The sequence below is a fragment of the Mchenga conophoros genome, linkage group LG13 (genome assembly GCF_057382185.1).
Source record: "Mchenga conophoros isolate Kocher_MC1m ecotype Shallow Benthic linkage group LG13, M_conophoros_male_GT1.1, whole genome shotgun sequence".
Classification (NCBI taxonomy): Eukaryota; Metazoa; Chordata; class Actinopteri; order Cichliformes; family Cichlidae; genus Mchenga; species Mchenga conophoros.
In genome coordinates, this window is record NC_140538.1 from 15,605,683 (window position 1) to 15,622,590 (window position 16,908).

The 16,908-nt window shown below is 39.8% G+C and overlaps 1 protein-coding gene across 1 annotated transcript in view; it reads left to right on the top strand.

The window, feature by feature from the left end:
* Positions 1-520: 520 nt before the first annotated feature.
* Positions 521-16,908, top strand: part of lrmda (leucine rich melanocyte differentiation associated) — a 207,499-nt gene continuing 191,111 nt past the window's right edge. Inside the window, exons 1-2 of the mRNA XM_085296688.1 lie at positions 521-764; positions 1,310-1,410. Of these exons, the coding sequence (XP_085152814.1) occupies positions 723-764; positions 1,310-1,410 (143 nt within the window). The 5' untranslated portion in view covers positions 521-722. The remainder of the gene's footprint in view (positions 765-1,309; positions 1,411-16,908) is intronic.

The following is a 16,908-nucleotide window of genomic DNA, read 5'->3' on the forward strand; positions in this document are numbered from 1 at the left end:
CTTTAAATAAGAAACTTGTCAAGGGCGATGGGGGCAGCACTGAGCCCAATTGTGTGGTCAAAGGGGAAGATGTTGTCAAGACTTACCATAGATAGTGCCATTTGGAAAACTGACTCAAAATGAGGTTCTTGATTGTTGATTGCTATGTTATAGCTTTACATCCAAAATACTTACATACTTGATGTAACCCCCCAGTAAAGAACCGCCATAACGCTCTGGTTAAATAGAGGCAGCTTCTCAGACTAACATGGGCAATTAAAATGATTTTACTTCAGGTTTGATCTAATCTCTATTTTAGTGTATATGTATGTTTTATTACCAGTATGGCTCTCCACGCCCCCTCTCCCCCGTATGGTTTACTGAGACCAGGTGTTCTACCTACCTGGACTTCTTTTTCCACAATGTTTCAGTATTTTAGCCGAGAGCCGTGCACACATCCAGTCTGAATCTAATGTTGTCATTAGGAAAACAGTCAGCACTCAGGTTTGATCAGCAACAGCGACCGCGTGCTTCCGCACAACAGCAGGTCAGCTGATTGAAACGGCACGCGGAAACAGTAAAGTCAATTTGAAATCGCCACTAGTTCTCCAAAGCACTCGGTCTTCACCCACAAACACCAGCGCTTAACGTAAAGCAAAACGTAACGTCTTTCTTTCGTAAGCGGATTTTTTTTAAGTGCAGTGACTCGGATAGTTGATGTAAAAGCAGTGGGCGAGAAAGATATGGCAAACAACGAGTCGCTGGTCGCATTGAATGGGACTCAGGTAAGTTTGCTTAGGAGAGTGTTTCTCTCAGACTTTGTCCCCTGCTTGTGTAATGTGGCACTTTTTTTTTTTTTTATTTAAGCCCCACTCTAAATAATTTACTAGCGCTGAAGTTATGCTGCTGTGTTTGTTTCCTCGACTTCACTGGAGTCATGTGACACGCTGAAGCTAGCATTACAGATGTGACTTTCGCTTCTTTTACAGCTTCACTGACAAAAATAAACTCCGTAATAAGTAATGTAATAAAGTGTACCCAGTGCAAGGCGGTTTGTTGAAATGTAAGTTCACAGGGGCAGAAGTGAAAAGCATACAGAGGAAAGGATTAGTTATCCCTTCGCATAAACAGAAAGACAGGTGTAGTTTAGAAACCATCCGGCTTTACAGTGAGGCATCCTATCCAGCTGTTTCGCCAAGTGTTGCAGTATAAGGCTGTGTATGTTATTCAGATTTAATTAAAAAGTTGTTGTTGGGATATCATGAAAAATGTGTCTGTTCCCCCGTCAGAGATGCAGTCTTTATATGTCTCTCTCTTTTAATTTTCAAAGATTTCATACATTGGGCACGACTGTAAGGAAATTCCAGAGTTCCTTGGAGAGACCTATGGCCAGTTTGCACGAAGGCTGGATCTGAGTTTTAATCAGCTCAGGTAAGATTAGCAAAGCGCACAACATGTAATCAGCTGCACATCTTCCTACATCTTCCTCTGCCTGCTACTGGGAGACATGCGTCTTCACATCAGGTGCAACTGAATGTGTACCCTGGGTTTACAGGTGGTCACAGTGTCATCAGAAGATCAGAAAGCTGAACGAGTGTTAGAACTGGGCTGGTGCCACGCTGGGGCGGGATAAAAGGCATCATCGATAAATGTGACATGCTAATTCAGGGGCAAATAGAAGAAAAGATTCCTCTGTCAGGACATGAAGGAGCACCTCATGGCAGCCGCTTCAGAGGGGGCTGCCATTTCAACAGCAGGACTAGCATAGTTGATGTGGCAAGTAAAAGAAAAGAGATGATGGTTATAAGGTGCTTTTGTTTCTGAAGCCCTTTCATGACTGTCAGGCCATGAAGCCATCTCAGTTGGGCCCTTTTCTGTTTAGAAATTGTTGTCTCGAGGCAGTTGTCTGTAGTGGGTATTTGGAGTTTAAATGGATTTATATAGTGCAAAACCCCTCAATTGAAAAATCTTTTTTAAGGTTCAGGAATATCTGAATGGGCCAACATGAGTTTCTTGGAAGCCCATGATCTGTTATCACAGAATTTACACACACAGTGCAGAGCTCACCTTTGCACAGGGTGTTGAGTAAGTCACAGTCCTTGTAAATCTGCTACGGTGGGCAAACAGAGATCTTTAGGTCCTTGGCTAAGCCTGATATACAGAAACCTGTCACACATTTTTCTTTTGTTTGTTTTGTCTAAACATCTGCAACTGGTAAAACAAAGATTTGTAGCTGCATTCTCATTACCTTGACCATCAGTATCCTATCATGCTCTTCATTCAAATATAGTCAGATAATTTGAAACATTTACGTTTTTAAATAGCTAACAGTAGGCAAGATGATACCAAGTGTCCTTTTTGCTCACAATAAATATTTTTTTGATTAGATGACCATACGTGAGGTTCCTAAACCAGTTAGCAAAAGTCCTATATAGTATTACACCTTGTCACATGACTAAGCATTGTACTGAATACACTGTTTGACACCAATTGTTTTTAGGCGTTTCCTCAGAGGAAGTGAAAGCACGTAATCTCTCACAGGGAGCATTATGGCATGAGACTGCAACAACTCTTATGTCTGTGGGTTTTGGGGATATCAAGACGGGCATTATGTGAGTTGCCCTTGAAACTGTCACGTTAAGAGCTTCATGTTTAGAATGAAATATTTATGACTCAGAAATGACTAATTTATTATTGGTTTTCAGTTCAGCTAATCTCAGATGTCAGATATCATTACTAAACTTCAAAGGGTGGTATGCACAGAGAAGTGGTGCAGAAGTAAGCCAAGCAATACTTGAACCATTTAGGGCTCATGTCTGTGCAATATTGATTGATGGTTTGGTAGTGGAAAAAGTGATCTTATACCATGCTTAATTCTAATGATTTAGCTTTAGATTTGGCTAGATTTTATTTTCAAAGCTGCTTTATTTTCCTCAATTTCTGGGTTCTGGTTCATTCTTATGCTTGTTGTGAAAATGAGTGTTTGTACAGTGTGTTAAAGCTGATTCCAACAACATTACATGACATTAATACAACAGAACATTAAAAGATGAAAGTATGCATTGCCAACATGCTAGTATTAGTTCCTTCTGGTATCACCATAAACACACATGACCACATTAGAAACTGGATAAACACGTCAACATGTGACAAAGTTGTAGCACCCACTGTTCGTTTCCCATTCCCCAGTTTTGATATACAAGAAACAATAAACCACTGATGCGTCATATTTTGTGCTGCTGTACAATGCATTGAATAATTTGACAAGGTTATAACCAATATTATTGGTAAAAGTTTCTAAGCACACTTTCACCTTTATAATATAGGACATCTGCACACCAGATAGGTAAACACTGTTATTTATCTCATAATGATAACATTCGAAATTCTGCTGCTCTTATACGTCAGAGACATTTGTGAATATTGACACCGTGACCTTGTTTCAATGTCAGCTCAAGCAAACCAGGTGTAAACAAATGCACATGTTGGTTAAACTCAGTGGACTACCTTCAGCATCGTGCACTTCTTCATGCTGCTTGACTCAAATCTAGAGGGAGACATTGCCAGAGTTTGTTGTAGCTAATGTGCTTATTTCTGTCAGCTCAATTGACAACACTCATCCAGCAACCTGACAATGAGTCACAACGAGAAGCAAGGTGCTGGCATTGGCTTTAACTGAGTCCTGTGTGGTTTTGTGTGCGTGTAGCGCATATGTTTGTTATTTTGTATGTGTGCTTGTGGATGTTTGCTTGGGTGCAGTGTTTGCGCATCTGTCTCTGTGAGCATAACTGTGAGTGGCTGGGCAGGTAATGGCAGGATGAAATTATGGTAGTGGGCTGTCACACCTACACCTCTCCCTCTGTGTGCTGTAGTGTCAGCCTGTCTCATCAATGTGTTGAGAACTGTGGCTCACAGTGAGATTTCTGTCCCAGGAAGGGCTTGGTTGGTATTGTGTTGTCCACTTTGTTCCAGGTCAGTTGTGTATACAGTGCTGTGAAGGAGCATGTGCTATGTTGACACGATTTCCCTGCTGTGACTGTTACATGCAGTGTTATCACCCTGGACACACGAGGATTGAAGAGGACATGTGTCTCTGAGTCTCAGGAAGAATCCTAACACTATTACAACAGGGATACTTGTCTTCCGAAATCAGACAAACCATCCTGATAAACAAATCCCAGTTGGGTATCAACAGCCAGTTGTGAAATCTTAAAACTCTACTTTTTCCAGTAAGCCTATTTTATCAATTTAGTTATATATATATATTTTTAAAACCAAAGTATAGAGATATACTGACTGACTGAATTGGTCCATTTTCAGTCTTCTAAGCCTGGATCAGGTACTCAGCCTCCAGTATATCCTATTATGAGCCGGTTCGTTTCATGCATGCACGGTGGCACAGACAAGTTAAATATTATAAGCTTGGAAACACCTCACTGTGAGTGAAGACACAAAGTTTGCCAAAGTAAACTGTGGGTGAGGTACAAAGAAGATTGTAAAAACTAATCTAACTAGATGCTTCACTCAACTTTGCCTAGCTGAACATTTTAAAGAAGCTAACAAAAACAAAGTAGATAAAGCTACTTTGTTTTTCCAGAGCTCCGAGCCAGCCACAGGCAAGCATCCTTTGTGTGAGCCTCGGTATGAGCAAAAGATCAAAGTTGTTCCAAAGAAAATTATGGAGACAAGTGGAAAAGAAAGAAAGATTGATGTCCTCTTATTTGGTAAATTTATCCAAATACCGTAAAAGATTTGTTATATAAATCCGCTTTTGTTTGGTAAAGTAAAATATGCCAGATAAAGGTGGGCGCGCAGAAACATTTCAGTTGTTTAGGTGAGAGAAGATCCTGTAATGCACTCCAGCTTGTAAAATTTAATAATTTCTTGTATTATGAAAATTAAAATTGAAGCAAAATTTCCAAACAAGAGTGATTAAAGTTGTGCAATCACAGTGATTCTTTGAAATACCTTTAAATATTGGAGATACTAGAGACATTTGGTAAATGTCACATGAAACTGCAACTTTTACATTTTTCCATGCATGAGAAGATACCAATGTCTATTTTTCCTTGCAGTCAGTCTCAGTTTTCACAATATCAGAATTTCAAATATGACACTGATACTCAGGAAAATACTCAATAAAAAAGGGACAAAATTACAAATATATTATGTTATATTTTAGGATTCTCTTAGTTAGTGGAAAAAAACATAAACAACATTTTTAGATGTGCTTTTGGTGACTTGGCACCATATTTCCATTGCTGATCAAATAGAGTTGGTAACGTATGCTCTCACTATTTCTGTGAGAGAATGGTAGACTTTTCTTTGACTTAATCTTGGACTCAGACATTAAATGGCTGCATTATTCTGACCAGCAGGAGTGATAATGTTAGCTCCCAGATTAATGTTATATTATTATTAGCCATAGCCCCTAGCCACTAACTTAATGATTGCTATCTGTGCAACAATGTAGGAATGTAACCTGTTGCTGAAAGCGTTTGTCAGCGTCGTTTGAACTTATTAGGCACAGCATTGAATGTCAAGGACGTTAATTTACAGGTAAAAGTCAAGCACTCCACCTCTAAATTTTCTTACCACAAAGATCTTTAATTCAGTCGTTAACCTACATGGGCTCATATCCCTTGTGACCCACTCTATGATCTGAAACACTGACATTACTCTCTGGTATACTTAAAAGTCTAATGTCAGGAGTCGATCTGCTACATAAAATCCACCAAAGTTGAAATTCAGCCTGCTCTCAAGAATAGGAAGACCATATTGGACTTAGGCACACACATCTACTGTATGTGTGTGTGTGTGTGTGTATGTATGCAATGTGTGTGCCTCTGTCTGTGGGGGTATGTGCTCACCCAGGCCATGTTGGTGATGGCAGGCGTTTTGCATTTTAATGACAAATCAAGTATGCTAACTTGCATTTTAAAACGAAAGTGCTCTAAATGTCGCACGGCTGTCAAAATGAGATGTAAGTAGTCTGATGAAAAGAGAACAAAGAAGACAAAGTAGGGAGGCCTAGTACACTGAGAAATGAAATAAAACCTTGTATGGCCTGTCAACTGTGTCGTTTTATATTCATATCTAAGAAACATTATAGTATTACTCCGCTGCTCAAGCCTCACTCATCTGTCTCTTTTAATTCATCACAGGGACCGCTCTGTCTTTCAAGTTGCTGTATGTCAACACTGGAAGGGGCCTTCTAATTGACAAATGAGTGTCACAGACATCAAGTGTTCCTTTTCTATCCACGATAGGTAGACTCTGGTTGTTTGATGGTTTGGGGAGGAGGGATGAGGGGGTCTGTTATTGGCAGAAGCCCAGTAAGAGGCATTAGACTGGGCCCAGAATGAGAAGTGACAACAGGAAGAGAGCCTGTCATTGTCTTGCCTAAGTGTTCAATCTGCAGAGATGCTGGTATGCAGATAAAGTGTCAGTTAGGAGGAGAGAATATGAAACATTGGCAGTATGAAGTCCTCAAATCACTTAACTGGGAGCAGCGTGTGTGTGTGCCTGGTAATAGTGGTGGCGTACTCTGTTCTGCTGAGGAAATATATTCCATATCTGATCCATCAGGCCTGTTTAGGCCGATATTCTAGGATAACCTGATCTATGTCTCATAAATTACAAAGTACGCAGAGCTCTCCCAGCGCAAAGAGATTTAAACCGGATAGATGAAAAGGACACGGTCTGGCAGGAAATAACTTATTCATATGAAGGACATTGATATTTCGTATCCTTCTTTGGTACTAATTTAAACTAGAATTTTTTTTAAATGATGTACTACTCCTGGGAAAGTCGCCGGATGACATAGCTTGTCTTTTTCCTCCATCTCACCAATTTGAGGTTGTGATTGCTGCAAACACTTTTCTCTCTGTTAACGGACAGTTAAAATGATGCCAACAGAAAGCCAGGGTAGAGAAATGCACACAAGTCGTGGGCAATTAGTTTTATCAAAGTCATATGTTTGGTACGTTATCGCTTAAGTCTTTTACATGAGGTTATATTTTGGACGGTCTTAATTATAATGCCTTTGGATAGATTTGAAATGATTAAGGTTTAAAGAACTTTTATCTCTGCAAGTTATGCTTTGCATGAGGAAAATTACACAACGTTATGGTTTCACTAATGGCTCAATCCACAGTGGTGACATGATCATCGTCCCTGGCTCAAACCAACACGCCGCTGAACAAATGCCATACTAATTCAAACTTTGGATAGACTTAAGTCAAGAAAAATGCTAAGTTACACTGACTTTCATCTTCACTTTGAAAGAGAGTAGATATACTTCTTGCAACATGCTCATAACTGTCACAAATCTCAACTGTGCACTGCTGATTGGCTCTTTGGAGACAATTGTGGGACAACTCACTTTTTCATATTTGTTTTTTTTTTTTTTTTTTAAATGTCTTGAAATGTCAGGATTCTTTGAGTGACGTACTTCTCTCATATTTTGTGGAGTCCTTATAAAAGGTCACCCTTCCTGCTGGCTTTTGAAAAGTTGTTGTGGTTTGTTTTGGTGCCATCCATTTTTTGAGGAAGTCGTGAGCATTACCATGGAGATAAACCACTGGCAAACCTCCTAGTTCATTAGAAATCCCCCTTCCTCCAAAAACAAAACAAAAAAGAAAAAAAACCCACATCCTCTTAGGACGAGTTTGTGTCTAATTTGTTTTTATCTCGCTTTGAGTACTGCAAAACAAAGTTGGTTTCAAACTGCAGTTCACTGCTGCACCTCTTGTGTCGACAGGGAAATGCAGCTCTGCTCACGTTGCACTCTCAGTGCACACTTGAGGCGTTCGAGAGAATCTGACTTAGCTCCTGGCCTTCTTCTGCTGTAGTATACAACAAAGTTGTAGCGTTCCTGCTACCCCGATTGATTTAGGTGTGGGGTGGTTCCCAGGTGGAGCGTGCAGACGACAGGATGCATATCACCCGGCTATTTAGTGTGAATTCTGCAGACAATGATCACATGTGCTCCAACTGACATTACACAAACTTTGTACTAGGGAGTTGGCAGGATAAAGACCATTTAATGTCTGATCTGACTGATCCAGACATTTGTTATCACTTACAGCTCGGCCGGGTAGTGCCTACAAAAAATCTGGGCTGCAGTGGCTCTGGTGTAACACAGCTGAGTAGCTAGTCAATCAGCTTACAGCTGGACAGTTCCTTTATCCTGGGTACAGGATATATAGTATACAGTAAATCTTTATCTCATTGTTAAAACACAACAAAAGACAGACAGAACCATCAGTGTCAGGAGCTGCCGTCAGCCTTTCAGTGCATTCCTTCTATCTAAAACCATCTTGTGCTTAAGGATTCTGAATTGAAGGGAACATCTTTATGTTCCTTTTGTTCACATTATATACACTGGGCAGTGATGCCATTCCTTTTATGACTGCGTCACATTTTTTATTGTATATCCCAAGACGGATGGCGTGCCACTGATGCAGAGATTTACAGGCCTTCAGCTTGCAGTGGCAGGGCTTTAGAAGGGCCTGCTGACATCTAGCCAACACTTTGGAGGAGGAGTATAAAAGCTGACATTTTATTGGCTCTAAGAGGGAAGGAGAGAGAGGGAGAGAAGTCTTGGGATTGGGGGCAGGGAGGGAGGGAGGGTGAGAGGAAAGAAAGGAAAAGATATTCTGTTTCTTTACTTTATATTTTTCAGCACTGCCAGCTGTCATGGGGAACTTACTAAAAAGATGGGATTTATTGGGTATTATTTAGAAACCTGTCAGTGCTAATGACTACAGCTATGATTTCAATTATCACCCACTAAATATAGCTTAATTCACTGCCTTGCTGGCTATAATGAGCCACCCTGACATCATTTTTCAAAAATTCGATACCATGCTATTTTAATATTTTATGTTGACCACTGATTTAATTTTCCTCCCTGGTGCTTGGCATGTGGCAAGTTGGATGGTCAAAGCTATTGAGTTCAAAGCTATCCATGGGATATATTTTTTCCATTGACAGAAATCCAATTAGTTTTAGTACACAGTCTGGCTGAATAAAAAGGGTCTTAAAATCCACAATATGTTTCCTTAGTGTTTTAGCAGAGTGCAAAGTGATGGATCTTTATGATTTAAACTGATGGGGTCCAAGTGGACATGCTCCCTTTTCTACTTTGGCAAGTGAAAAACAAACTACCCGTATGTCTTAGTCATTTTGATAGGCATAGCAGAGTCTTTTGATATTGTGTAAACATCCGCTGTAAAGTGCATGCACCGGCTAAGATCTTGACTCCTACATATTTAAACACTTATTAAATACTTTACAGCTGCTACACAAATTCTGCCGAAACACCATGTAAATATGAGAGAGGGAAAAAGTCAGATGTATAATTCATTAGTGACATGTTTAGTAAGTAGACCGTTTGGGGAGAGTTAATGTGTGTTCAGGTTTTGACATGAGGGTGTGCATTTTTAAGCGAGCATTAAAAGGAAGATGATTAGGACTGGCATTTGGCTGTCAATAACAAGCTCGCTGCTTGAAGTTGATGATACGGGGGAATTTTGATAATGTAAAGCTGATTCCTTTTCTTGAGTCTTCTCCCTCCGTGACATATGTTTTATAGTACATAACACATGTACAAGTCATTTAGGATAGCCTCCAACAGTTAGGATCTCTCCATGTGTGCTTTGCTTTCTTCTAAAAAATGGAAAATCACACTACTTGAGACATGACCTGTGTCTCTTTAAAGACATAACTCAGGCACTGTTTATGTTCATCCCATCACATTTAGCTATCTCCCAGATTGATGATGTAAGCAACTGGAAGGCATGGAACATATTAAAGCAGAGCAGGGAGAGCCATACTTCTACTTCCCTTGGCTGAATCCCAGATGTGGAAAAGAGAAAAAGTAAGGGGGGGGAAAACGGTTTGGAGGCTGTTTTGGATGATGAACAAAGGAGCTTCCTTTGGTATGGCCTAGGCAGTTTTGGTCGCTTCATGGCTTTCAATCTCCCACAGTCTTTCCTAGAAGGCCCAGGGGTGTAAAGTGAAGACAGATACATGGCTGTATCCATGCCAAGATTTTAGAGGATGATGGCAGTTTTTGCCGTGATTTGAATTTTAGGGGATGATTTTTTAAGAGGGCTGCGTGATAAATGTTGTCAGTAGATGAATAAATCCTGTGACCATAAAATGCAGTTGGAGGCTGTTGGCGGAGATGGCAGCTCTCAAAGGCCTCGCGATTACTAACAGTCTGATCTTGCATATTGGCGAAGATGAGGGATTAATCTTATAACCCCTATAATTTGAGTCCAGTTTAATCGCAGTTCACCACTCCTGGTGTGATAAACTATGCCTTATTTGCTTGTTCTGCAGTTGCAGAACCGGCTTTGCGGGTGAGACCTTTTCCTGCACTCCCGCAAAACACTTAAACCGTCCCTGGCCGTGGACAGCTGTGTCACATTCTCAGCACAGCTGTATCTCATTTCCTGTATCCATTTTAGATAAACGTACTCGCATCTTTCACAGCTTTCACTTTTAAAAACCACCGACTGTCCTTCCAAGCTGCCATCCCAAGAACTTGGTCGGACGGGAAGATTTTTCCGAGATAACGGTCCCTGCGCTCTCGCTCGGCTGCGCTCTTGTTCTCCCCTTCCTCTTTGTGCTCGTTCCATTTGTGAAGCATGAAGAATAAGTTTAGAAAACTGTAGCTGGGACTGGGTTCAGAAATCAAGGGAAAGCTATGGTTCTTTTAAGGTTACATCTGACATCCATCAGCATGGAAATATGTTTTAATGGTCAGGCAGGCTGCAAGACATCAGTAAGCTGTTGCCTCACTTTTCCACCCAGGGATATATTGAGATAAGAAACAGTGACGGCATGTTTCATGTCCATGCTGCTGACATGTCTGTGCTGGAAAACTACAAGGAGAAACCCTTACATTTTGGGGCCAGCAGGCTGCGTAGTACAGTATCCTTATTCTCTGTTTTCCCTCTTAAAACATTGTTTATCCATAAGGATAAATGCAATGACTCCCATCACACTGGTTCCACTGCAAGCTGCTGACTGCACTATTAGCTGACAGTATGATTATGTGAACAACAGACCAAACAGTCTTCTGATCTCCTCTGTCTGTCCAGACGTTTGGTGATGTTTAAGAGTTTATCCCCACTGGTAATGGGGAGATAGCTTTTGTACTGGGGGCACTGTAGAGTTTCTTTATTTTCTCCCTCTGTCTGGATCCCGGACCCCTGGGTCCTCTAAAGCTCAGAACATGTCTGTACTCAGATGTTTCAAAACACCAAACAGCAGAGGATGAGTAGGAGAAGAAGGAGGCAGAGGAGGAGGAAGAAGGTATAAAGGAGAGACGAAGGGAAATGGGAGGAGGGTAAGGAATCCTCACAGGGACAAAGTGCACATGTACAAGCAGACCAGGCAGAGAGGCCCAACAGGGTCTATAGACTTGTGATCTGAGGGCCGTTTGTGTGTCAGTCAGATCAAAGTCTGTGGAAGAGTAGGAGAAATCCCTTTACCTTTTCTGACTATGGAAACCCTTATTGGCAGCTCGGCTGAAGGAGGGGGATGATAACAGGGAGCTGCAGTGAAATGCTTCTACTTGTGATGGTTTTCATTGTTTTTGTTTCGCTTCGAGTAAAACACAAATCCTTCCTTGGGCAGTTTTATTCATGCAGCTGTAGGGTCGGTGTTTTGGATATCTTAAACATGTGCATGGAACATTGTTTTGTCAATATTTTATGACAATATTAGTGTTAAGACTGCAGCTTCTGGCTGCAAATTCTGCATTTTGCACAAAACTGCCGTGCTGCTCGGTGCTTTATAAATGTTAAGTTTTTATATTTAAAAGGAAGATGGTTGTTTTCATTGTTTCTTTCAAGAGAAGATTGGTTGGTTGATCATAAATTGTCTCTTTTTGTGCAAGGAAACACAAGAAATTATGCCACAGTGTCAGACTAAAGAGCATGCAGCAATGTGAATTATTCAAATGAAAGCAAAATTCAGATCACGGTGTCAGTGATTTAAGATGAAAAAATATGGTGTTTCTTTTTTATAGTTCCTTTAACTTTCACTTCTAATTCAAGAGTAATAATAAGTAATAAAAGTTGAAGCTATTTCCTTGTTTAAAATGATAGATTAGTTTATTTTTAATGCATGTGATTCCTGCTGCAAAAGGACACTTTGGTTTACAATTAAAAGGTCTCTTAAACTGAGATTAGTCAGTAACAAAAAGAAACAAAAAGTGACAAATAAAAGGCAAAAACATGACAATACAAAGGACCTCTTTATTATGGTGTATTTTTTTTGTATTAGCTTGCTTGGGAACATATCATATGCATATCCTGCACATCTTTTTTCATATAGAGACACCTGCTGAAGATAAGATAACAATAATGCCATTGAACAACAGCACAAAATGTACACTATACAAGGTATATAGAAATATCACTTTAATATAAGCATACATGATACAAAAGATACAGTTTGATATTTTTAAATGTCTGGTAGCAGTAAAGTAGAGTGGAATATTGCATGGTGGCTAAAAATCAGGTCAAATAAATAAAATAAATACATCTAACATCTAACACTGCACATTATCTGTTTCAGTTTTATACATGGATAATAGGTGGTCAGGTTGAAGTTTGAACCAAGTTCAGCATACAGCATATATATATATATATATGTGTCTCTCTCTAATATATATATATATATATATATATATATATATATATATATATATATATATATTAGAGAGAGACACACACAGCTGTTCCTTCCAGAGAATGCCACACACTCTGCCACTCCTGCTAACCCCCTCATTCTGGGAATGTGTAGTGAGTGTATCCTTCTATAGGCCTGGCTGTTTAAATTAATTATTAGTTTTATAGCGAACCCTGAGGCCCTGCACAGGCAGCTAATCCCTGTAGAGGGCTAATCCGACCCCACGTTACAGAAAATCAATGCTGGTCTTTGGTGTAGGCATGCCATCAGGGCACGGGGACACATGTCAGACAGGCCTCCTGATTTTTTCATGAGGTGTGTTTTTGAAGTGGTAAAGCCAGTGGAGGATGCTCGAGGTAGCCAGAATTTAAAAGAATATCCGGAAGCGATAAAAAAGGCTTGTATGACCAACTTTCTCTTGGGGTGCTAGTGATGCAAGTGTGTGGTTTTTTTGGTGAATTATTTTAACAGAAAGCAGATATGGAGATGCATGGAGAGAACTCGTGCTGTCAAAAAGTTAGTATACATTAAAAAAAAAAAAAAAATCCATATTTGCAGCCTGAGCTAGATGTTTTTGATTAAGGTAATAATAATAAAAATAATAAAAGCTATAAAACTATTAAAAAGATTTATGTAAGTACACAAAGTAATAACACGACACCAACTCCCTTAGTATTTCGTATGGTAACTCTTACCTGTCAGGGCGTGGGCGCAGTTCCTCTGGGGGTGTTCTGGCACAACACAGGACTTTGGCAACGTATCCTTTGGGTCCTTTGGTTTTCCTTTGGTAATTAGGCTTGTTGCAGCACATTCCCTGCGTAGTGGATCAGATTGGGATGTGGGGAGTTGAGTAGAATTTGTGGCTCTGCTTTTAGGAGGCACCATTACAATGGTAGGGTGCGCTAGCTAGTCTGCAACAGTGTTTAGCTGGATAGCAGATGTAAATGTTAGGACCCAAAGTAACCCAGAAGAAGACTTTGCTTTGTAATTCTCATAACATGTCATTGGTTTTTATGTTTTGGCTGATGGTTCTATAACACAAACACACAATAGTATATGTCTGTGTTACAATGGCCTTCTGGGAAACTGTGATGATAGATGTGCGCGGTGGTTGGGTATCCTGCAGTCAACAAGGTTTTGAAGGGATTTGGTTTGCGCTGAGTGACTGCAGAGCATGTCAAGTAGTTTGAGTTATGTCGTGTTTGCTATTTTCACTGGTTTGGTGGCTGAGGATTGGTGCCAGTGGAGTCTCGCTGTAAACATCAGCCTTGACTGTTTGCCTGATAATTTGATGAAGGGAAGGGATTGAAGTAGTCATTCTGAAAATGTCAATTTGTGTCTTTCTAGTAATAAATCTTTTCTTATGACCCAAAATGAGAACATCCTATTTTGTCTTGGCAATGATACAGACAGTCTGTGATTTGAGATCACTTTAATATCTTGTCAGATTTGATCCATAGTAAAAAATTGAAACCACCATTCATTTTCTTTTTCTCTGTCAGGGTTTAATACCATTCAGAGACGATATGAATATTTCTCATTCCTCAGTCTCATTTCATATTCTCAACTGCCTGTCAGTAATTGGAGGAGAGAGAGATGATCTGACCCAGTCCCCTACTTTTTTTTTCCACCTCTCTTTCTGCCTATTAGTTTTGGCTTACCAGCTTTCTCTCTCTCTCTCCCACACACACACACACACACACGGAGACTGGCAGCTGAAGATAATAGCTTTCATAATGTGTGGCGCTTCATTCCAAGCTATTTTGTGTTTCTCTTTATGATAGAACAAAAAAATGTCGAGCCCAGTCAGTCTATTCATTTCCTCTAGTGGGAGATTAATGAGATGAACACTGCCGTCTCGTGCCTTTTGTGACAGGCTTCAAAGTCCCTGTACAGGAGGACCTGCGTCTGTTCATCTGTAGAGTTCACACACAGGCTGGCTTTTATTTCCGTTTACAGTGTAGCAGTCGATTAGGGAGGCTACCTCATGATCCAAACTATATGCTGCAATTATCTTAGACATAGATAAAGTGATCAGATATGCCGTGCGCTTTCTTCATGGTAGTGAAGTCACTCAGCAAATGTTTTAAGCATCTACGACATCTGACCTAAACATAGTTTGCTCTGGGATTGAATTCATGAAGTGGAGCCTTTGTGAGCGGACTGTGGCTATGGTGAAGATGCCACTTGAAAGGATGTGACGAACACAGAAATCCTTGTGTGTTATCACGAGACGTTTGGGTTTGACCATTTGGATTTCCTTCCTATTTAAAACGAAGTAAAGCATTCAATCTTATAAACTAAATATAAGGATCTTAATGTATCACTACAACTTTTATTTATGTCAGTCCATACACAAATGTCTTGATTCATCCCCCATTTTTTTTTATTTTGCTTCCAAGGAGCCAGACTGTCTTGTATTTCATTTAATGTGGTCAAGAGCATTAGTTCCCCAGGCTTTCTAAAGGTCTTTCTGAAGTTTTTCTTTGGATACTGGCTGCATTTTCAGAGGAATGCTTTTTTGTTTGCTTGTTTGTTAAACTATTTGACACTGACCTATGAATCACCCAAGCATTTCAGGCATAAAAACCCAAGGGATGAACCAGTGTTGTGGCTACATATACCAAAGAACCCATTTTTAATTGTATCTTTAGGCACCTTGTTATTAGCAGCCTGTAAAACAAACACATCCCACATTCCCCCTTTTTTTTAGATGAATTTCCAAAACATGTCAGATAACAGTTTTACAGAAATAAAATAGTATTTCTGCACCCGCAAGGTGATTCTCAAACTTGAAAACTTGACATATCTCAGCATGGTGTGTAGTGGAAATTGGTGGAGGCTGAGGCATACCAAATTACCCAAGAACTGGGATGAAGATCAGTTGTAACAAGTCTTATGGAGGGATAACATCAAATTTGAAAAAGTTGGCTCAAATTGTCATCAGTGTGTGGACGGTAATGTATGTATGACAGGTAGAATAAAAGGCAGCCAACACCCAAAAAAGAGCGTTAAATGTCTTTTAAGACGGTTGGAGAACTATTTCTGAAGACTACTTAACGAAATCACAAGAAAGCTGCCTAATAGAGTTCAGGCTGTGTAGAACAATAAAGATCATCAGACCAAATATTAACTTACAGGCTTGTTAGAACTATACAATCTCTGTTTTCACCTGATGTACTGTGTACCATTTATGTTTGCAGATGTGTTTTTTTTTTAAAAATCACTGCATCTCTCTCCCATTTAGCAAAATATAAAGAATTGAACAGCGACTCAGTACAGTACATCCACTTTACATGCTGCTTTTACATTTTTCTGATACGTATCAGTAAAATATAAAAACCTTAAATATTGTCACATGTTGGAATATCAACTCAACCTGGCCATGTTCACGTTGAATAGATTTCTCCCAGACAAACATAAGACCTATGATGATGGGTAAGAGACATTTGCAGCTGTTCCTCTGCTACTACCACACCATGTAAGCCTATTAAATGGCAGTAAATAAAATCTCTTGTGATAGAAGCAGCTGGGCCACTTTTGTATCATATGACGATCACAACAAACAAACTGAAAATATATCAGTTGCCGTAACTCTCTTTTAACACAAGATATCCTGTAGGCTGCTTATTTGGACCTTTAGTGCCTATTAGTCTAAAATGTGGTTTCTAACGCTTCCATTAATCCCGTTTGCACAGAAGGATGTAATGTTTTACAGCTAAAACTGCTTCTTTTACATTAATAAAGATGGGGGACTGAGAGCTGACAGTAAACTGGTTACTTAAGTCCATGTAAAATGGTGACTGTCACTCACTGCTTCTCCCATTGTGCTGTGATTGTAGTGTAGGCTTGTGGAGAGTTAGTTATCCAAATACCAGCAGTGCATAGTCTCTCATTTGTTTTCATTCACTTTATTATTTCAACCTTTTTATTCGCAGTGTCAGACGTGTTTGCAAGGGACATTCGAGCTTCATGTCAAAAAACTCCTCCAAAAGCGAGACAGCTAAGACAGATTTGGAGGCGAGGCAAAAATCCCTTGTTTGTCGAAATTTTTTGAATGCCACATTTTTATCCAGGCTGCCGAGTGCGTTGCATTTTCCGGGCACATTAACATATCTTAAAACTTTGCTGATTTTTTTCCAGGCCAAAGTTCCTCTGGCAGAAATTAAAAAAATAACTTCCCAAACTGTGACAAACGCAAAACATTTCTCTGAATTG